Source organism: Betta splendens, chromosome 15 (genome assembly GCF_900634795.4).
Source record: "Betta splendens chromosome 15, fBetSpl5.4, whole genome shotgun sequence".
Lineage (NCBI taxonomy): Eukaryota > Metazoa > Chordata > Actinopteri > Anabantiformes > Osphronemidae > Betta > Betta splendens.
In genome coordinates this window covers 6,133,556-6,157,813 of record NC_040895.2, presented here as the reverse complement: position 1 = coordinate 6,157,813, position 24,258 = coordinate 6,133,556, and the positions used below count along the sequence as shown (strand labels likewise).

At 42.1% G+C, this 24,258-nt stretch overlaps 2 protein-coding genes and 1 long non-coding RNA gene across 4 annotated transcripts; 1 reads left to right on the top strand and 2 right to left on the bottom strand.

Moving 5' to 3' along the window:
• btaf1 (BTAF1 RNA polymerase II, B-TFIID transcription factor-associated) lies at positions 1–15,287 on the bottom strand. The gene is made up of 38 exons (XM_029175921.3): positions 14,850–15,287; positions 13,662–13,785; positions 13,314–13,428; positions 12,767–12,910; positions 12,230–12,429; positions 11,527–11,660; positions 11,290–11,419; positions 11,141–11,209; positions 10,830–10,919; positions 10,647–10,742; positions 10,127–10,303; positions 9,747–9,887; positions 9,508–9,632; positions 9,220–9,340; positions 8,994–9,098; positions 8,702–8,851; positions 8,387–8,529; positions 8,121–8,295; positions 7,771–7,974; positions 7,104–7,524; positions 6,793–6,977; positions 6,469–6,625; positions 5,923–6,032; positions 5,543–5,744; positions 5,286–5,434; positions 5,022–5,174; positions 4,424–4,545; positions 4,019–4,186; positions 3,847–3,924; positions 3,638–3,767; positions 3,392–3,533; positions 3,140–3,270; positions 2,873–2,995; positions 2,345–2,497; positions 2,050–2,261; positions 1,777–1,936; positions 1,491–1,661; positions 1–1,179 (listed from the first exon to the last, which is right to left on the bottom strand). Exons 1-38 carry the CDS (start codon positions 14,861–14,863, stop codon positions 1,030–1,032), a joined length of 5,574 nt encoding a protein of 1,857 aa, XP_029031754.1. The 5' UTR covers positions 14,864–15,287; the 3' UTR covers positions 1–1,029.
• On the top strand, positions 14,291–20,232 carry LOC114870826 (uncharacterized). The gene is made up of 3 exons (XR_003788433.3): positions 14,291–14,551; positions 19,631–19,703; positions 20,093–20,232. It is a non-coding gene; the product is annotated as an uncharacterized LOC114870826 (long non-coding RNA).
• ccnj (cyclin J) lies at positions 18,980–21,984 on the bottom strand. Of its 2 annotated transcripts, XM_029175936.3 has the most exons (6): positions 21,766–21,983; positions 21,454–21,543; positions 20,921–21,131; positions 20,534–20,833; positions 20,105–20,264; positions 18,980–20,022 (listed from the first exon to the last, which is right to left on the bottom strand). In XM_029175936.3, exons 2-6 carry the CDS (start codon positions 21,520–21,522, stop codon positions 19,656–19,658), a joined length of 1,107 nt encoding a protein of 368 aa, XP_029031769.1. In that variant the 5' UTR covers positions 21,523–21,543; positions 21,766–21,983; the 3' UTR covers positions 18,980–19,655. The 2 variants fall into 2 exon arrangements, with proteins under 2 accessions (XP_029031769.1, XP_029031768.1); XM_029175935.3 differs by having other exon boundaries at positions 20,534–21,131; positions 21,766–21,984.
• Between the last annotated feature and the right edge of the window lie 2,274 nt (positions 21,985–24,258).

Sequence of the window (24,258 nt, the reverse complement as noted above, 5' to 3'; positions counted from 1 at the left end):
TTCAACAAAAGTGCTGTAGAATTTATTAAAATTCCACAATCATTAACAAAAGCCAGCCATTACAGAAATATGTACAAGTCTTTCTCTTTTAAAATATTTGTGACAACTTTCAGGTACCAGTTTGAGTTTGGCGCCATGTTCAGTCTCTGTAACGTTGCCTCATGTACAGTGCTCCCACCAGTCATTTTACATCACATTTGCAGGAGCTGGACACAAAAAATGACTTCCTCCCCCAAAGCCTGCTGACACCAATGCACACTGTCCTGGGGTGAGTTCCCTTTATCACCATGCAAAGGGTTGGAGTCCTCCTGTAGAAGAGCTTCATTCCTACAGCATTAACCGTCTTAAACTTTCACAACGCTGCGATGACATCCTGTGGTTTCACAGTGAGCTCGTCACTTTCACACCACTTTCCTTCGTCGTATGGAAACATGTTTGTATCCATCAGGGAGAGGGGCGCTGACATCTGTGGCGGTGCACCACAGTGCTTAAGACTGTATAGAGCAGAGGCAGGGGTCAGGGTGGGGCTGATATGAGGAGAGGTGCGACTGACTTAATATCATATATGAAGCAGTTAACACTATGCACACTCAGGCAATGCAGCAGCAAAGACAGTGGGCAGTAAAAGTACCTGGTGCTAGTACAAAAAGGTCACTGTTAATATGATAAACCGAATGCTTGACAGCATGGAGCAGCATCGCTGAGCACAGAACGGACACTGTGGTTCCATAATACAAAGTAACACTGGGGATGTTGCACCATCACCATTGTATTCTGTTAGGGCTTGATAAAAAGCAAATGAAATAATGACCAACAATGGTCAGAGGCAGAAGAAAACATCAGTTGGGGAATTTCTCTTAATCCAAGTCAAACACTGGCTTCTTTTTCTGGCTGTGTTTCTGTTATTCCTCTAAATATTCAGCAACACTTTCCTGTCCTCGTGTGTAAGTTGCGAGGGGGGGTCTGTCCCCTGGGTTCTAACCAGGTCCTGCTTGGCCAGAACACAGAGGCTGTGTGAGGTTAACACTGCTACTGCAGGGAGTGCATGAAGCTGTCCAGGTTGTACTCCGTGTCGTACTGCTGCTGGTCCCACAGCTCCCCCAGGCCGTCCAGCACCGACTTCATCGAGGCCTTCCCTGAGGTTGTCTGTGACTGCTCGCCCTTCGCACACCTCTCATCCTGAAAGCGCAGCAAGTTCAGGATGAACACTTCATAGCAAGCTTACAGGTTCAATATTGGTACAATAAAAATTGTAAATACTATACGTAATCAGTAGCAGCATTGTCTAGGTTTGTGTAAAAGGCATCTCCAACCTACTACTTGTTCATATGTATAGCTTTGTGTCAATTATTATAAAGTTAACTTATATCATCACAAAATGCTTCACTGAGTCTTTGAAATTATGATGTTTTTAGTGATCTAATGCTTTGAGTTCCTACACTTCTAATTCTACTCTCAGTCTTTCAGCTCTGGACACTTGATGGTCTCACCTTATCTAGAGTGAACAGGTTGAGGAGCTGGTCTGTGCCCATGCTTTGCAGGCTGGTGTTCTCTTGGCTGATGACAGTGTTGGCGATGCTCATCTTGAACTTCTGAAGCCCCATGATCTTCTCCTCCAGTGTGCCTCGTGTAATCAGCCTGTACACGTTCACAACCCGTTTCTGGAACACAAATAGTGAGAGTGGTAACCGAATGACTGTTACTGACAAATTAAAACAGTTCTTTGTCAACTTAAAGCCCATCATGTGTATCTTAAAACGTATATATCAAATGTACCTGTCCTATTCTATGGGCACGATCCATGGCCTGTAGGTCCCTCATTGGGTTCCAATCATGTTCTACAAATACAACAGTGTCCGCACCAGTCAGGTTCAGTCCCAGACCACCAACATGTGTGGTCAGAAGCAGCACATCAATAGAAGGATCGTTGTTAAACCTGAATTACAAAAAGAAGAAAGTCCAGAAAAATAATTCAAGTTCAGTATCATATGTTAAGTACATTAAAAAGCATCAGAGATCTAAAAATCTGTGAGGTATCGATCTACTGACCTGGAAACGATGGAGTGGCGCAGGCCAGCCTGCACACCACCGTCCAGCCTCAGGTAGGTGACAGTGGGCAGTTTGGGTTTCAGCAGGTCGTGCTCCACGATATCCAGCATGCTCTTTAACTGACAGAAAATGAGCACGCGATGCTGGGCCACCACTGCCTCAGTTCCACCCTCTGATCCTCCGCCACCACCCAGACCACAGTCCAACAACAACTGGAGAAAGCAATGAACATGAAAACTACAGTAAACCAGTTTCGGGTGTAGTGGTAAATTCTAAAAAGGCAGAGGTACAGTACCTGTTTGAGGGCAGAGAGTTTTGGTGCATGCTGGATATCACGCAGACTGGAGTTCTGACCTGCCAGCTGCTCAGTGATACGCTTGTACTCTGGATGCTGAGGGGTCAGAACCAAACTTGGATGGTTGCATAGCTTCCTCAAGTACTGCAGGGCCTGGAAAAAAAAAAATCAAGGTGAAAGGAAATCAAAGTAAAAGCCACTGCATGAAAGCTAATACAGGACTCTGGTAATAAGCAATTTGGCTACTTTAATTTTAATGTGCAAGACTTTAGCCATAGTTTAAATGTACTGTAAATAAGATGCTGTGGTGGTAAAAACAATACGTAAACGTGTTCACAAGATACTTATTGATGTTATTTGACAAGTGTTGGTGACATTAGCCATGAGTAGGAAATATAGAACATATTATTGAACAAACGGTGCCTATACAAAACTAAACTAATCGCTGAAATTATTTAACACCTAATATTTGAAGCAGATTTCCTCAGTGGGTACAAGGGAAACACTTGAGCTGAAAACAATCTGTACCTGGAAAACATGGCCTGTAGCCTTCAGTTTAGGCTTTTCCTCTTCTTCTGCAGAGGCTGTAGAGATGCTGTCATCCACGGTGGCCTTGGCTCGAGACTTTGCAAAGTCTTCATATAACTGAACCTGCAGGTAACAAAGCATCAGACTGTTACATGATGATCTTCATTATCCAGCTATAATATGTTGGCAGCCAAGTTCATTATAGCATTTCTATACATGGTAACTTTTTCCTGTGAGCAGAGTTTTGTCTGATAAACCACCACATACCTGTAGAGGACTAAGGTTGCAGTAATAGTCCTGAATTATTTTAGGGGGAAGGTCCTGGAGCACGTCTTCCTTCATTCTACGCAGAAGGAAAGGTAACACCTGTCGATGTAGAGCCTCCATTGCTAGGACGCCTACAAGGAGAATATACACCAATGTGTTGATGATGTCTGATGTTGTTGATGGGAAGAAAGTTACATAGTCTTTTAACAAATCAATAGAGTTGTTCTAAATGTTCTAACAGAGCTGACATACCTGCCTCCTGCTCCCGTGAGGAGCTTTTTGCATCTCGACTGGCCAGTATTGGTTTGCCATAGCGAGCAGCAAACTGGCGTTCTGTTCCAAGGAAGCCCGGCATGAGGAAATCAAACAACGACCACAGCTCCAGAACGTTGTTCTGAGGGCAGACAGGATTGGGAAAAACAAAAAAAAGTTCACCCTCCAACTCTTCGATACAAAAGGGGGGAAAAAAAGCGGTAGAAATTTAAAACTGTATCTCACCTGAATAGGGGTTCCTGACAGGATGACCCGGAAGTTGGCAGCCAGTTGCTTGATGGCTTTGGAAAGTTTTGTTTTCCCATTCTTGATGACATGACCCTCATCAAGGATGCAGTAATTAAATTTTATATTTCTGAAACATTAAAAATACTTTAACTAGTGAGAACAGCTGTACAAACATAAATGTACACTTATTTAGGCATATTACTCACCTAAAAAAGTCAATGTCGTTTCTTACAACGTCATACGAGGCTACAATAAGGTTGTGTTTTTTCACCTGGTGCTGCAACCTGGGAAAAAAAATTCACATGATCTTTTAGATAGTCTTGAAAGAATGCAGGTTTTTACTATTACATTTCAACAGGTAAGCTGACTGGTCCTCACCGCATTCGTTCTGTAGGAGGTCCAGTGTAGTGCAGAGGGTTGAGGTATTCTTTGGAGCAGAATTTGCTTACTTCATCCACCCAGTGGCCAGTCAGTGTGGGAGGACACACCACCAGCGAAGGGAGGGGGCTGCAGTCTGCAGCCTTCGTCTTGGCATATTCTTGTGCCCTGCACAACATGTTAAGGAAAACTCAGTGTTAATACAATTTACTTAACATTTAAAGATTAATATAAACTTCCTTTTGAAAAGAAAATCTAGTCAAATAAAACATAACCCTTTGAGCTTTAATGACAGGTCCTCTGTTTACGGTGGTATCATACATTTACACAATGTTCTAATTGAAAAATGCTGTAGATGACTGACAAATAAGGAGCTGAAGCCGTACAACTAAAACTGGACTGTACCTGAGGTAGTGATCTCCTGCCAGAATGCAGATGGACTGCAGTGTCTTGCCGAGACCCATGTCGTCACAAAGGATCCCGTGAAGCTTGTATTTATTCAGGAATGACAGCCAGTTCACTCCATCCTGTGACATGACACAAAGCCAAATTTAAACTACAAACACAAAGCCTTGCTCGCTAAAGCAGACACAGACGCAAGCCCGTTTCCTGTAGCCGTGTTTGGTTTCAAAATAGCATTGTCATCCGAGTCAGCTAAGGCTGAGTAGATTTGGATCTATGAGGTTGCGTTAATCAACAGACTGACAATGGTAGAAACACTTTCAGCACTGCTCTGTAAAAGAGATAGATAGCTTGTCCCTGCATTTCCAAGACCTACTGGAACAATTCTCTGCTGCCAATTGGCTGCTTTATATGTATTCTGTCAGGAAAACCCATCTGTTCTCAGCACCGTGGTCTGCAGCATTTAAAATAAAACTTGTGTAGCAGAAAAGTGATCTGACAAAACAAATCAAGCATAAATCACAGGCATGATCTGGGAGTTGTTGTTGTGAGTGTCACCCTTCATTACCTTCTCTAGAAATACTGAAAACATGAACCCCACCTGCTGGTACTTCCTGAGCTCGGCCTTAATGGGCACAGGGATCTTGTAGTTCTCCAACTTTCTGCCATCTAACAGTTGCTCAAGAAAGTGACGTTCTCTGGCTTTCTGGCGGATGAGGTCAGCAGACATGGCTGGAGGGTCTGGTATGCCTGCCTGTAACAAGAACAAATAAATGTTACCTTCACCTTCAATTAATACTATGATTTCAGGTTATTACCAAAAGATTACTTTCAAACACTGTTTTAGCCGTTTGTTTGCTCTTACCTCTAGTGGCAGCAGGCGGATGAGCGTAGCAAAGCACTGTGTGGCCATGAAACGAATGCTATCACTGGGGTCGCTCATACGGCCAAGCACTGGTACAACCAGCAGCACAATGTAGGGCACAATGTCCACATCCAGCTGCTCCATGACACCTGGAGACACGTCAAGGACTGTACAGGCTAGAAATAAAACCCAACAACCAGAAGACCCTAAAATATTTATAGTGCACACGAGAATCTAATTGTCAGAGTCCAGGATACAGGCCAAAGACTCGATGGCACCCTCCTGCTTGGTGGAGTCATCAATAGCGGCTAACCAGGGTAGTACACATTCCAGGAAACTGTTCATGGTCTCCAACATGACAATTTTACTGAGGATGCCCACACAGCGTGCTGCCATGTGACGCACGGCTGTGTATGGGTGCTGCAGGCAGGTGAACAGATGGGGAAGGTGCTGTAGTAACTACGAGAGGAAAGACAAGACATTAAGAGGTCTGAAACTTCACCTCAATTCCAGTGTAGTTTATCACCTGGGAGTCCCATCTGCAATCCTAAATGCCACTTATCTACTCTATTCCATATGTTTGTGAGATTATGTAAAGGTCTTGTCATATGATACAGTCTTGTTGACGCAGCCTTACCAAAGGCTTGAGTTCTGTGGCCATGGCCCCAGCTGTGATCTCCAGAACTTGCAGAGAATTCACCAGTTCCTGAGCTGCAGTGTCTCCCCTTTCCAGCTGGACCTGCCTATCTAGAACACAAAGAAGGCAAATGATGATTCAGGCCGAGAATTTACTTAAACTAATGTGAATTTCAAGCTGTTGGACAGTTGGGTTTTTTGCCCCTTTTGACCCTGTGCTTAATCACATTGTGGCCTGCAAAAAACAAATTATCCATTAAAAAAAAAAAAAAAAGAGTCATTGAAATTGCCACGATTTTGTTTAATATTGTGTGTGTGAGTGTGTATTTTTATGTCTAGGCACATTTTCCCCTCATACAGATTTTTCAATAACATTATAAAATTGAAGCTGCAACCATCTTCAAACAGAATATCCCGAAGGACAAAATGTATTATTGTCTGAATACTCAGGACTGAGCTTCAAAGACTTCCTTGAAACCTGAAGATCTCATGTGGAGCTTGGAAAAAATTGCAATCCAACAACTACAACACGGTGAGGTCAACATACCAATGCTTTGATTTTCAGTAACTGCAGTCCTCAGTGGTCCCACCATGTTCTCCCAGAGGTACGGCAAAGACTTAATGAGATCTGCTCCAAAGTGCCGTGCAATAGTTGTTAGGGAGAATTCTGCCCCTCTCCTCTGAATAAGAAATGGCTTCTTGCTCTACAATAAATAAATACATATATACATACATACATACATACATACATACATACATACATACATACATACATACATACATACATACATACATACATACATACATACATAAGAGTAAACATACTGTTGACAGAAAGAAACTACTAGTGCACCCCAGTGCCCTCCTGTACCTCATCATGTTCAGTATTGATGGTGCTTCCAGGTGGAAGCTCTGTCACAGGGGTCTTTGGGGCTTTAGGGGCAGGACCTCTCTTGCTAGTGATAGCAAATGCTGCCCTTTGGTGACGGTACAGGGTGATGATGCCGCGTGTTTTGCAAACCATGTGATGCATGCCATCTTTCTCTAAACCACCACCTAAAGATATAAAAACACCAAATATTGCATCATTTTTCAACATTCACAGATGACAGTATTTGAAGGGCTGCCGTAGTGATTTTTATCAAGGTTCTAAAAATATGTGCATGTCACAGCAGAACCTACCTTTGGAATTGTCCTGTGCTGGGGGTACTGGGGATGCAGAGGAGGGTGTAGCCGTGGAGTCCACACAGGCAGAGTTGCAGAGGTTTTTAATGATTTTGGGATTGGGGCACGGTGAGCGTCCAGCACACTGCTGCAAGAGCTTGGCTATAAAAGCAGCAGCATAGCCCTGAACCAGTGCATTCTCTTCTCGCTTGATGGCCTCCATCAGAGGCCTGACCAGTGGGTTAAGCTTGTCAGGAAGTGTTTGCAGGTTAATTACTGCACAGGCTGCAAACATGTGGACACGCAGATGAAGCTGCTGCCATTCTGAGCTGGTCTCGGTCACTGTTGCCTGAGCCTGCTGTCGTTTGCTGTCCAGTGCTTGAAACTGTTTAGATTTTGCATTTAGACCTGCTGTTGACTCTGTGAAGATGGTAGTTACCTGGGACACAAGAGAGGAGAAAGTGAATGACTGGAATAGGAAACGCTTTACCTGGAACCTCATATCAAAAGCTGTCAGTTCAGAATTTCAGAAAAAAAAAAATTAGTTGAACAAAACACAAAAGCTTAATATCTTAACTGGCTGTGCCATCTGAATTAACGGTAGTTATAGTTTACCTATTTTTTTTTTATTGTGTGTGATTTTAGTGGGTCAATAAAATACAAGTCATTAAGCGGGAGAGCTTACCAATTCATTGGCTTGGTCAATGGTAAAAACACTGCTACTGAGGCGTTCTTGCACATCTATTTGGGCATCAGCGAGCAATGCAATGAGCTGCTTGCACTCGTTCTGCATACGCGTAAAGGGAATGGCAATCTCATCATAGTACAGCTGCTCTGACAGAATGGCCAGGAGACGAGGCTGCACCAAGGATGACACTACTTGACAATCCTGAAACAAAGACATCAAAAAGCTAAAGGCATTTTTGCTAAATGCCCAATTCCATTAGGCTCATACCATGGATTAAAAAAAAAAACAAAAAAAAACACACACTTTGAATGAGTATACGTTAAGTAAATTCTGCCTATGGTTTTTACCTCCTGCAATGCAGCCCACTCGCAAAGCACCATAGCCACAGCTATGCGCTGCAGGGCAGACTTTGAGTTGAGGTGGAAGAGTAGCAGTTGGCCTAAAGACTCAGCAGGTCGGATCTCCTGAGATGCAGCATTAAGTTGTGGATCACAGATACACCGACACAAAGCCCCCAGCAATCTAGATTGCACAAATAAAGTCAGAACTGATGAGAAAAAAAAAAGCAGGTATCATTACAAAAATAATAACTTCATCAACAGTGACCACTTACTTGGAAGCCATAAGGCGAGCACGAAGCACCACATAGTCTCTGGTGACTGGGTCATCCGTTACCGTTTCCGCTCCGGCTATATACTCCTGGACAATTTCCTTTACCTGATTGGTCCCTTGACGTGTCTTGGTAGCTGCTTTATCCTGTTTTACGAACACATGGAACTTTACTTCAAAAATTACTAGGGGAGTAACCAATATAACAATATGCATCATTTCCACTTTAGACTATAAATAATAGTCAACTAAAAATATAAAAAGATGAAGAATACAGTTCTAGCCTGATTGAGTTATAAGAAAAAAAATGGTGCAGCACCTTGGAACGGGCCTTCACTTCCAGGAGCATATTTAGGTCTATAGGAATATGCGAGGCCTGCATCATGAGACAGAGCCATGCCCCCATCCATGGACAACTGGCTGCTACTATGTACTGCTGAGGGGCCTGGGTCAGCAGTTCCATCCACACCTGCACACACCCAAACAACAATAAAAATAAGTCAAGGTAAATCCAAAATATCCTCCAATTACATGAAAAATACTAGTGGAAGTAGCAGAAATGAAAGTATTGTATCCCCCATAATCAAACTTTAGCTGAACTAAAGTACAACCTTTTGAATTAATTCAAGGATTTCCTCGTTGCTCTCTAGAATACAAGACTGGAACATGTGCCGCAGCATATCTTGTAAGATAGGGTTGATCCACACTGCACAACTCTGGGACACACAATGTAATTACAGGATTAAAAAAAAGGTCAGAATGCAGTACATGTGACTACAAGTCAACACAAGTAGTTAGCAAAATACTACATTAACATTTCTTACTATTAGATTATACCTGGTCAGCTTTAGACAGCAGCGTGAAGAGAGTTTCCAGTGCTGCACGTCTTACTGAAGATATAGTGTGTCTGAGGAATGGCCAAACACGAGGAACCAGGACTGTTAATGACTGCTGCATGCTGAAACAGTCAAGAAAACAGACATTCAAGAGATGTCCATCAAGATCATTATTAGGATATTAAATTTGGTGAGTGTGTTACGTTTGCTCAGTGGTGGTTTATCATGTATTTAGGTGTAGTTGTATCTAAACATCACACAACCTTAAACATAAGGTTCAGAGACTAACCTGCACTGTCGAACCTGTGGATAGGTTAACAATGAAGACAGCAATGTCATGATGCTGTTAGTGGAAGCTGTGAGGTCATCTAGGTCCAAAAGAGCATCCCATAGTGTATTCACTATGAACGGCACCTAACAGATGAAATCTTACTTTGATTAATTAGACTTGTGTAAACAGCATTGCATGAGATGAAGTACAACTTCAACGTAAAATACAATGAGCCAACACAGTTCAGTTTCTCGCACCTTACTGGGTAGAAGTTGTACCAAGCCCTCTACAACAGGGATGAGGGCTGCAGCTGCCACAGCTCTGACATCATCATCTAAGTCCTGTAGTCCAACAGTGATGGCAGGGAGCACCCGAGGCAGCAGAACAGAAATCAAGTCCTGAAAGACAAAGAGCAGCCCGATGAACAGATTGCTGCAAGGACTGGAAGACTCCCACAGTGACATCTCTGCCCAAAGAGCACATGTGCTAATAGCCCAATAAATGCTTTTCATCCTTGCACACATCCTCACACTCCCTTGATGTATATGCATGGCCATATGGCACAGAGATCTATTCTCTGTAGAACCCCAGTAAACTTATTTTAAACCTCATCGTACACACACAGAACATATGGTACCTGTCGGACAGCCAGAGCATATTTAATCCCCAGCAGGCCTCCATGACGGACCTCCCACTGGTCCTCTTTAAGGAGCTTCAGCAACACATCCACCGTTAGGGAGACACCAGTTTCATTCATGTGGCGAAGCGAAACACCAAGTGTCTGAGCACACGTCTCTCTGACAGGAGCCACCACCTGGAACAGGAAGAGCAATTGAAGGTTGAGTATAACATATGGGGTCTCAAATCTCAATAGCTGATGACGGCTGCTTTAAAATGTTAAGACTTTTTTATACTTTCTACATCTTCAAAATAATGTAGAATATTGTCGCTTAAATTGAGCAAGTGAGACGCTTCATCTAAATAAAACTGAAGCGGTGCAGCTCACTACAAGACCAATTTCACTGAGGTTTCCGTTGCAACATGTCCTAACTGTTGATGCACATGCATGTTTCATCACTGGTGTAACAACATAAAAAAAGAATGTAGTACAGTAACTTGCTCAGACATGCTGTTTTTTGGGTTAGCAAAAATCCCACCTCATCAGACACAAAGTCCCCAAAGCGGTCTAGAGCAAAGACACAGAGTAATCGGATAACCAGGTCCTCGATCCACTCTTGATGCTGCCGCAACATCTAAAGCACATCAGGCAGTAGGTTTCATGTTAAACTCATGTTAAAAAAGGTAAAAAAATTTTACAAAAAAATAAATCCAGCATGTACCTGTTCCACCGTACATCCCGCCATTTTCCCACCACCTGCACCGTGCGACTTAAGTATTTCTCTGAGACCTGTGCCTGCACCATGACGAACCTGCAAACAACCATAACGTATATAAAAAATATTCACATGCAAGTTCACACCAATTTTTAATATTAAGATTGCATCTTCTTTGCATTTACAACTATTCAAACACTAGTCCAATCCAAGATTTTTCTTTTGGATCACAGATTGTACCATTAACTGGGCCCACATGCTCATGCTGTGGACAGTCAGCTAAAATTAATTATCACACTCTCTAATGTTTTTCTTACCTCCCACGAAGGATTGAATAAGTCATTGCAAAGCTCCTCACAGAAACTCTCCAGTGGCCATTCGTGTGTCTAATGACAAACAGACAATCATGAAGCATGAACACTTAACCACCAAAGACATAAAAATCTCCAAGTTACTGATTCCTTACTTCATCAAATAGGCCGGAACTGTCTGGAACATTATCAATTAAAACTTTATTCTCAGTTGCTGATTGGTCAATAACAACATTGGTGGTTTTCCTTCGCTTCTCCTCAGGCTCACCTTCAAAACTGTCATTACTAAAAAAAGAAAAAAACAGAACTGAATTAATTTTATAACACTCTTTCCTTTATGCTACAAGTCTCCAGCCATGCATGTTGTAAACAGACAATATGTATTATCATACCTCTTTTCATTTGGATCAACATCTCTTGATCGTTGCTTTGCTACTAGCTTGGCTATTCTTTTAGCCTTATTCTTCTGACGATTGCTCATACCTGGTCGGAACTCTGAGTCGATCAATTCAGCAGCCTGCATGGGCTGTAAACAATACAACAGAATTAAACTTACAAAATGAAACATTACTGAAAACACACACACATACACGCTTTACCTTCACTTACTCATGCTCAAGTATTTTTAGAGATTTAATTCTGTTCAATAGACAATACAGCCTCATATATACAGCAAAAGTTATTATTCAGTATCTGACAATATATTCTGAAGAGTCTGGATTTATTTTTAAAAAAGTGTTTACTTAATAAAAGAATAACATGTTCAGCCCCTCACAACATGTCTCACAGGGTTGTATCATGAATAATACATGAGTATGCACCAAGACAATAGGCCTGGAAGCACAAAAAGCACCAACAGGCCTTGAGAAGAATGATTCACCAAAAATATTGTCAGGCCAGTGATAACATAATCTGTATCTGTTTTTTGAGAAAATAGCATGACAAGTAGGAGTTAGACAATAACTACACAGGTAACATTTAATTGCAGACAGAAACTGAGGATACACTTCACATTCAGACTAAAAACAATTCATCCAAAAAGGACACAAATCCCTACTAAATTTGAAGAAATTTAATTTGAAAATTTGAACCCACCACATGGTTGCGGAAGGTGGACCCAGCTGCAACTTTGCTTCCATGAGGTTTAAGTCCGCTAGTTTGGCAGGTATAGTCAAGGTCTTCATCATTGAACAGCTCTTCTGTGTCCATGCCAATGGCAGCACCCATATCCAGACCAAGTTTTTTCTGGAGAAGCTTCCTTTGGTGAGCAAGACGTTCCTTAGGATCCATCTCAGCTAAGGAAAGAAATGACATGAATTCAAAGAAAAACTAGCATGGGTAAATAAAAGAATTGGCCTTCTCCATCACATATCCTTGAAAAGATCCACAGAACATGCTAAACTTGTGAGAAAGTAGAAGGTACAAACTTGTGTATCAATTTGCTCAGAGTTAGACAATTGTGAAGCAATTCAAAAACTAGCCCATAACTAGTTTCATCTTAATTTTAAATTCATTCGAACTCAAGATGACAGTTTGCCTGTGAACGGGTTACAATCTGAAAACATAACCCATATTGGCAAACAATATTTGGTGTGAAAGGAAAGCAAGTACAATAAAAGTAACACTACTGACCACTTTTGTCCTCCTGCAGCTCAAACTCAGCGCCAGCCGATCCCAGCAGGGATGCACCATGTTTCAGGAGGCGAGAGATGTCAAAATGGTAGAAGCTTAACCGGTCACAGGGGGAGTCCTCTGGAGATAAGTCCTCACAGGACTCTACAGAAAGCAAAGCAAAAAGTCTTAATACCCACATGTCTCATCATAGATTTTCGTTTTTAGGTTTTATGGTATAATTAGTGAATCATGTATGGCACTGAGGCATTTTAATATGACAAGCTGGTCTATTAAAAAGCCTGCACAAATGCCTATGATGGCATCTTCAGGTAAAATTACATCACTTAGTTGTAGTGTAAAAAGGCAAATATAACTATACAAAAGCAAACATTAGCGAGTTAAACATTGTTTTCCAGTGTAGCCCAACAAGGCTGGATATCATTTCACATAAGCATCTATTTTAACTGCAAATTATACATTTAAAAAGGCACACGTATGCATCACCTAGTCATCACCAAAACGTAGGAGAATGCATCTCTTTCAGCAAACAATTCTTAGAGCTTACCTTCTTTAGGCTTGGGGGATGGATCCCATTCGGGAATATTCTTCACAATGGCTTCAACAGCTTGGCCTGCTGCTATACGAGTGTCCCAGTTGGGACTCCTTAGGTAGGTCAACACCTAGTAACCAGAAAACACCCCTAATTTACGACAAATGTAACAACTGAGATGATCAAAGTATACGCCCATCATTTCAAATAGCCACAAGTTCATACTTACAGACAAACATTACATTGTCATACACCAATGCGTGACATTTGATTTCAGTGATAGGCAAATGTCCACCCTCCACCCTCATATTTTTGGCTGTGAGCTTGCAAAAGAGTTTAAACCGAGCTGTATCAAACACACACCTTTGATAGAAGATTATTGAGCTCATGTGGGTGCAGTTTGACGACTTCTCCAAGCTGCTGGGCTGCTGCTCTCCTGGTTACCGGTGTTGTTCCAGTGTCAAGTAGAATAAACAAACGGTCAAGTCTAAAGAGAGTTAAAGACAACAATACAAGGTCAACAGAAACATCAAAAACAATACACACAGCTCAGCACTTAAACATCCGGTTTCCTCTTGTCCAATTTGTGGTGCTCCACCAAGATTTAAACCTACTAAAGAAAGCAGCCTATCAGTTCTGTCCTTGGTTAAAGAGATGCATGTATGACTTAAATTCCATGTAGTCTCAAACTTATCTTTAGAGCGATGCTATCAATGCTGCACTCTTTATCTACTAAACGATTATACACATTAAAAACTGTTGGCTTGGCACCAGGGTAACATGTAGGATGATCCTAAACGCGCACGGATGTCATTAGCAGCCTATTAATAAAGTGGAGTGGATTAGAGACGTATGGGCCATGAGACCAGGAAGCTCTAACGCTGAAGTTTAAGTACAGATGAGCATACTTTGTTATGCAAAAAGGGACCAACGGCACCACGTGGAATTGTCACAACAAGCGCAGTGAACAGCACGGCCAGCTAGTAAGACGTTAAAGGGTGCATTTTGAAAACTGCCCGGTCTTAAGCATTAGGAGAGGCAGCAAACTTTTGGTAGGACAATCTTGTGTACACTAGTTTAGTGTGGAAACTGTTCCTCTAAGCAGCGTCCCCGTTAAGCCTATAAATACAAACATTCTTCGGCGCAGACAGCCAATGGATCGTGTGGACACCGGCATGTTTCTAATTTCACCAGAAGAGCCAACGATTGCTGCTCTGTACTGACAGAGAGCATCAACAGAGCACTGTGACACGGTAAAACGTAAAAATAAGTTGGCTGACACATCGCACCTGCACTCAAGAATAGTTTATTGGCAATTCTGAGTTCATGTCGCCTTGGAAACTCACCAAAATGAGTAGTGACTGGATTAAGTTAGCTAGTTACACCACAGCGTTACGTTTTATTAGCCTGCTTGCTAACGCTTATGGGCCTTCGACAACCCATTCATTGCTAAATTCAAAGCTAGCAGGTTTTAGCCAGTTAGCTGGCTAACTGTTCAGGAAAGTCTGACAAAACCGACTCAGTACAAGCATAACACTGGGTAAATCTTACCTCGATACTGCCATGGTGGATGGTTGTGTGGCCTTTCACGCCCCACATCCAACAGGCAGCCGGTAATTTGAGACTCTTCCCTTTTTGCTCTTTACTGTTTGTAATGCGGCAGACAACAGCAGATGAAGTCATTAGCTTCTTAGCAGCTAATGCTAGCTAGCTGAGGCCCAGGCTCGGTTTCTGGCCGCCCCAACTCTTGTCTGCCGAAGAGAGTGAGTTCACCAATTCATGGCATCAAAGTTGTCCCTCTTGTGACTTCGGTATCTTCTCTCAAAAAATATCGCCAAGAACCATACGCACATCAATCTATAGCTCAAGTTACCCTTCAGAACTCCTGGTGGATAAATATTTTAACCTAACAAGATGTAAAGAGTTATTTTGTTGCGCGTTCGGGGCAACCCCAAAGACTGTTTTTATATGCGGAGCCATCTTGCATTTATTCCGTCCCCCACAGTAGGCGGCAGCTGATTGGCTAGAGGCATCGGAAGAGCCAATCAAAATGCTCCGTAAAAGAGGAAACGAACGCAAAGGACTGAAAGGCTGAAAAGGAATATTCCATATTTTTCTTACCGATGTTAAATGTAGGAAAAGGCAATCAGTCCAGCAGCGTTTTAGCTAAACCATTAAAAAGATGCACATTTAGCTTTTGTTTACACTCTCGCATGTGTTTAAATGCTGAATTTGAATTCTACTACCGACTCTGTATCTCAATATACACATTTTTCTAATGTTAATATGATGATGATGTTTTTAGCCAGTTTATAATAGTCTTAATTTAATTAAGTATGCCTGTTAATACATTTTCACTTGAGCCATGAGCTGACCATGGTCCTGAAAAGTCAAAGGCTGATCAATTATCAATAATTGTGTTTCAGCAAAAAAACACAAGTAGCACTCAGCAACTGTGCAATTTAACATCCTTATGGGGCATTGAGTAGAATTAACCTGCTGAGTGCCAGTATTTGCTGTATGCATACAGTTACATATTCCTTTGTAACTATATAATAACATTACTAAATATTGTCAAATCAGTGGTGCACAGTTTACAACTATATTTTAATAGTTTATAACAAAACAGGTCAGTAAGTGTCTCTGTGTAGCTAAGATCTATAACGCTAATCAAAAAATCTAAATTTAAATTGTACATTTGACCTCCTTACTGCATTAAATGTGTTTTGTTTTTAAACACCAATACACAATCAAAATCACACAAACAAATCTAAGGATGTCATTGATATGCTCTCATGTTCTCAAAAGCTTATTATACACTATATAAGCACCAAAAGAGTAATTGGATTTTGGTTTGGAGGTGATATTTTAACTGAATATTGTAATTTGTGCAATGCAGTGTTAAACCACACAGGAGCTACAGACAATTTGAATTTACAGATATTTTATAATGAGCATTCTGTTTGCTGAATTTTGGTTATGAAACGTTGTTATGCAATATCTAAAATAAGCGTGGGGCAGCACAGTTTGGAGTACAATGTGTGCTGACTTTAGATTAGTAAATCCTGTTTTAACTCTTCACAATGTAGGATTGAATTTAAATAGGTTAAAATGGACAATGAAAGGCATATTGACTGTAGTATCTTTTAAACAATCCATACTTTGATCATATCTGCTGCTTCATCCCATAGTCCAAACACATATAGTTAGGGTACAACAAAAACAGTATCTGTTTTGTACTTGTAAATATCAATCTATTTATTTAGTTACACATGTTTCCTTAGCTGTGGATGACATCATTTACACTCATTTTTTTCATTGCCTGTCAGAGCACTAGAGAAATTATCAGGCGCCACGTGTGCACATTGAGCACACTTGTTTTTCATGCATTTCATGATTGCATTTTACAGCACGTTTTCTTCTATAAAACCCATGTTATTCCAGACTAGAGCTACTTCAGAAATGCTTAAGGCGCTGGGCCTCTTCATCTTATCTGAAATTCCAATGACCTATTCATACTTGCATGCATACAGTATGTACCATCTGCCCCCTGATACTGAGTGAAGGCAAATACATCATCTGAAGTGAATAAAAAGGGGGAAGAGTTTGTCATAATGCTATGATTGGCAATGTTTGCAGAAGTTTGATGGTAATATATCATCTAAATGCAGATAATGGTCTTATTAATCCTCCTTCTGAAGGTGGACAATGCGGTTTTCATGAGACACTTTGTGCGTAATGAGCTCACGAATCTGGAGGAGGATGATGCATCAATCTCTGCAGAACATGGAAGTGTAATTTCCTCTTCTCCATGTGATGTTGTAATTCCTGTTTAACCTGCAGGCTTATCACAGTCACACTAAACTGTTTCATGTCAATCGAAATCACATTAGTTCACTAGCTAGTTAGTTAAAAGCTTAATTTCATGATGAAAAACAAAAAATCTCTGTTATTTATATTATAGCTAAAGTGATTATTTCAGTGTGTTTTCTCTGGTTGAAATGTTAACCTCTACAGCAGTTTTTATAGCCATCTTTGTAATGATGCTTCTAGATGTGAAAGTGGCTCTGGACTCTATAGCAACATGAAACACAACATTGCACAAGTGTGCAGTCACACCAGTCCCCCCCTTGTTGGTATCATATGAACAGAGGCACTGAGAGAAGAGCCCTGAAGCAACAATTTGACTATGACTATTTTCTATAGCTTATTGTTCTATGCTCATATTTCCATCTTGCCGTAGATTATTGTCACTTCCTGCGTTTACATTTTGTTCGCTCGGTCTTTTTTTAAATGTTTGCTTCCTCTGACCCCTTTACTCTGAACCACTCCACCTCTAACCACCTCAGATGAAATCACCATTACCAACTGTAAACATTTCCCGTAAATTATTGTGAAACTGTTTACTGGTAAAATTCATCTATCTTTAAAGCAGTTTGTCAATGAAGTTGATTCCTCCAATATGGGAGCTGGTGCCTTTGTGCTAATAGGTCAAAGAACAACATGATTCATTTCTGTGCTTTCTTTTCTCAATGAGTAACCCTAAAGTATGATGAGCTGGCCGTTATTTATGGGAGAGGCAGCAACAACTATTGTTAGTTTGGTCTGAGCTTAAGAACCTGGAGTATTGGAGTAGTTTGAATCACAAACACAAATGTATATTTTAAATATAAAATAATAAAACTTGGTATTATGTGTCTGTCTGTAGAGATGAATGCGTGGGCAGTAGAATTTACAGTAAAGTATGTGAAATTCATTGAACTCATTACTTTCTCTGCTTTTCTCATGGACTGTCTGGTATTGAGATTTAAGATGCTGCCTGCTGGGGTGAATGAATTTCATTTCCACTTAAATTTCAAATTCTTTCATTCGGAGAAAGTGAATAACCCGAAGCCAATGTACTTAGAAAGTCGTGTAAACTGGATGCAGTATAATATAGTGAATAACATAACAGAGCGGAGTGGTAAAGCTACTTAAATCACAGCCCACCTACTGTTTTGGCTACTCAACTGATCTCCACAGTGTTTGGGAGGAGAGGAGCAATGAATCACAAACAGCCTGGAGGCTTTAGTGTTCATCACTACTGCAGGTCTAGCAGTCTGCTTCCTTCTCCACAGGAAGCTTCTCAGAGAATAACCTTAGCACGGAAATGCTATTTTGGTGAGTCTGCCACAATATGACATGTAGGAATTAGGATGCATTGAGGGCTTTGCTGTTGCCATCAGACTTGACCACAAATAAACTTAAACATGTGGCTCCACCCCTTGATGTGACCGTACAGTGCAGGCATGATTCACCGTGCAACTATTCACTCATCAAGATTTGAGAGCAGAGGCTTGTTTCCTTTGAAAAACAGCTTTGAAATCCAGACTGATCCAAACTGTCTGACATTTTTCAGGGCTGGGTCTGATCTTTGCAGCCCACATGCAAGAAGGGGTAATGAAACTAGTAATGACTGAAATGTGGCACATACTGCCCTCTGCAGACGGTGGACCATAACCAAGCAGTTGGCAACTTCACCTTTATGTCACTATTTTGAAATAAACTTAAGTAACATTAATTTGGCATTACTTTTTTTTAAAGAAAAGATCTAATCAAGTCGTTCTTAATCCCTCACATTTAAGCATTTCAACTATAAAAACACCTTATTTCACATAAAAGTAAGCAACTGGAACAAAATCTCGGTTAAACACAGATCTGTATTTTATTTAAAATGGTCGTTGCTAAAGTGCACGGCACTGAATGAAATCCTCTCTGGAAGAGAAACAATATTCTCTGTAAATAATTTGTGACATTTAGAGGAGTATACTACTTCCTAGTTTTACAAAAGGAATCATCAAAACCAAACCAAACCAAGAAAAAAAAACAAAACTAAACAAGAAAACGGAACACCTACACAAACTGTGCTCTCTTACAACAACCACAAACTGAGATAAATCCCTTTACTGTTCTTTCAACTTAGTCACAAAGGCTACAGCCACGAGGTATTTAAACACTTGAGGTACTTTGGCTGACTTAATTAATACTCATGTGGTCTGCGGTTAAATTATACAGTAACACTAGTACAGTGGTGCAAACTCTGCCTCTATGCCACAACATCATTCATATGCGATATCGCTCTCAAACATCTTGAAAAAGAAAACTCCTCATGCAGGCTCCCCGTAGAAACTACGGCAGAGGATGCATATTGCACATTCTGTACACCTTATGTTTCAAAGTGCTGCACCACCTTTCAAGTCTCTTCAAATTAAAAACAATCTTGCTTTCCTTCACGGCATCCCTTTTCTGTTCGAGGGAAACGGATCCCCACCTCTTTTCTCCTCCTCCCCCAGAGATAACTACATCCCGGACACCCCATCATCTGTCGAAGCACGGAGCGGCGCAGGGATAATGCACGCTGACTTGGTAAGCCCTGCTGGGGACGCTGGCCTTCGGATCCAGTGAGGCAGTGATGGCCTGGCTGGTGCTGTGCTGGGGGCCGGCAGGAGCCTGCAGGCTGCCTGCGCTGTGGCCGAGGTAGGACGCAGGCCTGAGACCGGGGGCCGGGCCGGGCTGTGGAGCCTGCTGGGGGAACTGCATGCTGGGCCTGTGCAGGTACTGGGGCACAGCGGCGCTCGGGCCTGAGCTGTGGTACGTCATCTGCTGCTGCTGCTGCTGCTGCTGCTGCTGGCTGGGCTGCGGGCACTTCTGCTTGTTGGCCTCTTTCACGTCACTGTCGTGTGCCCTGGGGAACAAAGCAGCGTAATTAGCTTCCGAGCACTGACACGTGTCTTGTTTTGTTTTGTCTTTTGCAGAGGAACACGCACATGAGAAGCTTCTCGGCGCAGGGGACCAGGATCTCCCAGGTGTAGCCGGTGAGGCGCAGCAGGCGGGGAGGCCATGTGGGCGACAGGTGGAGGATGAGGCGGGAGGCGGCCACGCACGCGGCCGCCACCAGCGAGGGGGAGAAATGCAGAAACACGTGATCTGAGGAGAGGGAACAGCCCATATTATTAAATTAATTAATGCAGCACATCGGAGAAGTGTAGTCAAGTTTTGATTCCTTTGTTCAGATAGGATTCTGTCTTTGCCTTCTTTCTGGCCAACACAATAAGGCTACAGCAACATGTCAGGAAGCTATAGCTAAAGCTAACTAGCTTAGCACAGCAACTGACCCAAACTGACCCAACCCAAACTCTCTTTTTCCTGATCCCACACACCATCAAACCAGTCCCATTACCCCTGAGGCCACTTACCCTGTAGGGAAACCTCTAGGAAATAATCAGCATACTTGGCCATGTATAATTTAGTCTTCTCTAGACTGGTCATGGGCCAGCCATCGTGGAGGTCTCCCTCCTGGACGGCTATAGACAGGTAGTATTCAATGAAGTGAGCAGCTGTGGGGAAGTACAGGTTCCACTGGAAGGTTTCCAGCAGCAGGAGCTCCATGTGGAGCAGACCCTGCTTTGTCAGGACCAGGTTCATGGAGCTCATGCAGCCCAGGCTGTTAAGCGTGTCCAGCTTCGGCACCCGGTCCTCCCTTTCCTCGAATTTACCTGCAGAGAGGATGAGGGAGAGGAGAGTCGGGCCAATGGGCAGTGTGAGCGACTGGACGCCAGGGGGGGAGGCAAGCACACACTCACTGGCCAACAGAAGACAGGAGAGGGAGACCATGTGGAGCTGCTGCAGCGTGACGTCATAGCGGTCCATGAAGAGGTCCAGCAGGTAGACGGCCAGGTGTCTGGCCGCGGGACACAGCTGGAAGCGGTTGCTGACAATGGCTATGAGGTCTGCAAAGTATCGTCTCAAGCTGAGCTGAGGGGACTGGCCTTTGTAGGAAGGCAACTTGAGCTCCTGATGGACAACATCTTAGGTTTATATCAAAAAATTGACCTTGTTTTCGGTGGCGTAATCCAGAAAAACGGCCTCCATCACGTTTTTAACCCAGGAAATTAAATAATGACAAAATGTTAATGCAAATTAAATTATAATTAAAGAAACTTTCCTTTAATTTCTATTTAATAATTTTAAGCCTAAGAGAGAAAATTATTAAAAAACAATATAATGATGAAAAAAGGTATGAAACGTTTAAATCAACGTCCTCATGACAACAAGGCGTGCCATGTGACAAAACCCAGGTTGTTGTGGCAGCCATCCCTGAAGTTCCGACACTCACTTTGTATCGCAGCGCCTCGTATATATCTGCAGCCAGTTGTCCTTTCCACCATTGGTCCTCTAGCTCCATTTAATAGTGCTTTGGAAATCCCTGAAAGGCAAAACGTGCGAGCGCGTGTGTGACTCATCATGTGGTTCTTGGGGATGTTATGCACAGGGAACGAGTATTTACGGCACTTTTAAACCCCCCACTGTTCACGTTTGCGGATAAAGGGTGCGCATCCAGCCTGTCGTTCGCTGTGGAGAATGAATGAGTTCCCTTCACTGGGAAATAAAATGAAAGCGTTAATGAAGCTCAGGAGTCGAAACTCACCCAATAAGCACATGTGGTGAATGTTAGGGCCAGTTTCACTGAAGTAAGCTTCAATTCAAACTAGCCGAACACGTCTGCTTACGCTCATTGTTGTAGTCGGCGGGGCTCCACGGCGCACACGGCACGCGTTCAGCAAACACAGCTGCTGCCTTCACGTGCTGCCGGAAATGCTCGCGTCACCCTAACAGAGCGAGAACGGCCCACGGAAAGACGAGGGCGCCGCATACATGTGTTTATCAGGCGATACTCACAACACACACGTCTCATTCTTATCAAAATTGTATTATTAGTGCGTAGCACCTCAGAATAATTCACCCTTGGATCTTCCTCAAAGAACTGAACATCATAATGTTTATCAAGTCTGGACGTTTAAATGTGTATCAGGCAGTTTCCTGAAATCAATCATAAAACAGTGTTTTCAAAGAAAGCATCAGTCAGACTCCACTAGGACTGTTAATAACCAAAATAAGGGCTTCAAAGTAGTAAGTACAGGTTGCCAGACACCACCTGTCACGTACATGCCACCAATAAGAAACAGACAAATTTAACTGACAACCTTCAGTTATCTGAATATATAATATATGTATCAATAATTATAACTGCCATTGAAAAATGCATTAGCATTGAGGAGTTGATGTGCAGTAATTCTCAACACATATGTGTTTACTGTAAACGGAAGTAATATTAAGATCAAATGATTAAAATAGGACAGAAGTTAACTATTTACAGTACATATGACAAAGACTTCACCTTGTTCCACCAAAAGTACAGAACACACAAGAACAGATTTTGAAATAAATTCAATAAAATCAGTTCACTTTTAGTTTAGGGAAGAATTAGATTTAGGTCTGCTGAGTTACCTGGCAAGTCTAAAACCTTCCACATGAAGTCATGTCTTGATTTGCATGTGTTTGGATTCTTATCTTGCTGCATGATGCTCCTCCCAATTATCTCATACAATTTGAAAAATTATGTATTGATTCTCTGCGGTGGAAGGGAGCACCCAACCCATGACGTTATGTCTACTCTGCTTCCCATACGGACCTGTTTGGTTTGAATTATGATCATAAACCTTCTTTCTCTGTACTTTGGCCTTTCCATTTCTCTGTAATTGAAATTCTGTGACTCATCTCTGGACCGTTCAGCAAATTCCCACCTGGCTTTCTGATTCTTGCTGCTGATGAGGGGGTTTGCATTCAGTTATATGGCTGTTTCTTTAGTCAACGCCTGTAATACCTTCACCTCTGCTGTGTCCGTGTAGTGACGCGTATGTCCGTGGGTTGCATTTGTTATCCAGCTGCTGTATTATGTAAGGCACTTGATCCCCCTCTTTTGTCAGATTAAAAATGGTGTCATATACAGATTTGTGCTTTTAACAACAAATTCAACAAATGAGAAACTGATAGGTGTGATTTATTGCCACAGGACACATCTGGGACATAAGAAGCACTGGTCAATTGCAACACTTGGGTGAAAAGTTGCTGTTTCCATGTCTTTTAATATGTCTAGATGGAAACCTCAGCAAATAAAAACTGACATTTTGAACTATCCATCTTCTACTGCTTAATCCCTAATGTGGGGTCGCGGGGGATGCTGGAGCCTAGCCAGCTTCGGATGAGAGGCGGGGTAGACCCTGGACAGCCTGCCGGTCCATCGCAGGGCAACACATAGAGAGACAACCATTCACACACACACACTCACACTCACAATCTGGAGTGACCAATGAACCTAAGGCTTGTTTGTGGACCGTGGGAGGCGAACATGGGGAGAAAATGCGAACTCCACACAGAAAGGCACCCACTATAATATATTCTATTAAACTCAAGTAATTGAACTAAACATGTTTGGAGGAGTCTGTATTTTTTTTAATTATCTCTATGATTGATTACAAAGTGACAGATCTCTGCTCCCTTGAAAAAAAAAAAACATTGAGTCATGTTTGTAGTTCCTGTTCAAAATGGGTCATTTTGACCAAACAGCTCAGCAGAGTGTAGTTTGACCCAAATAGTTTCAAATGACACTGACTGTGCACTAGGCAAATATTGTCACTGGGATAAAGAAAAACAACATTCACCTCTGTTGTAGAAACTTTTGAGGCGTGTTCTTAATGGAATGGAACCGTCTCCAACACAAACAGATGATGAGCTATAGGTTGATGGTGGTGGCAGTGTCCTTTACAAGGTTTTATTTTCTCTTATGCACTTTGATTGTCCACTGACTTGCTCAGCGGTGAGTACAATTTACTGCTATTGTCCTTCATGGCAAAGGGACATGAACACCTAAGAGGATTTCATGCATTTCACACTACACCTGCTTTTTTGAACAAATATTAAGGTTGTGAATTGGACATGCCTCCTCTCAGGGTCACCTTATTTGTTGTCTGGCTTCTCTTTGATTAGTTACACTATGCTGTGGGGAAAAGCAGGCCCAGATACAATATTGAGATTGAGATTTTAGCTAAGGAGGTGACACAACTTTGTTTCCTATTAAGAT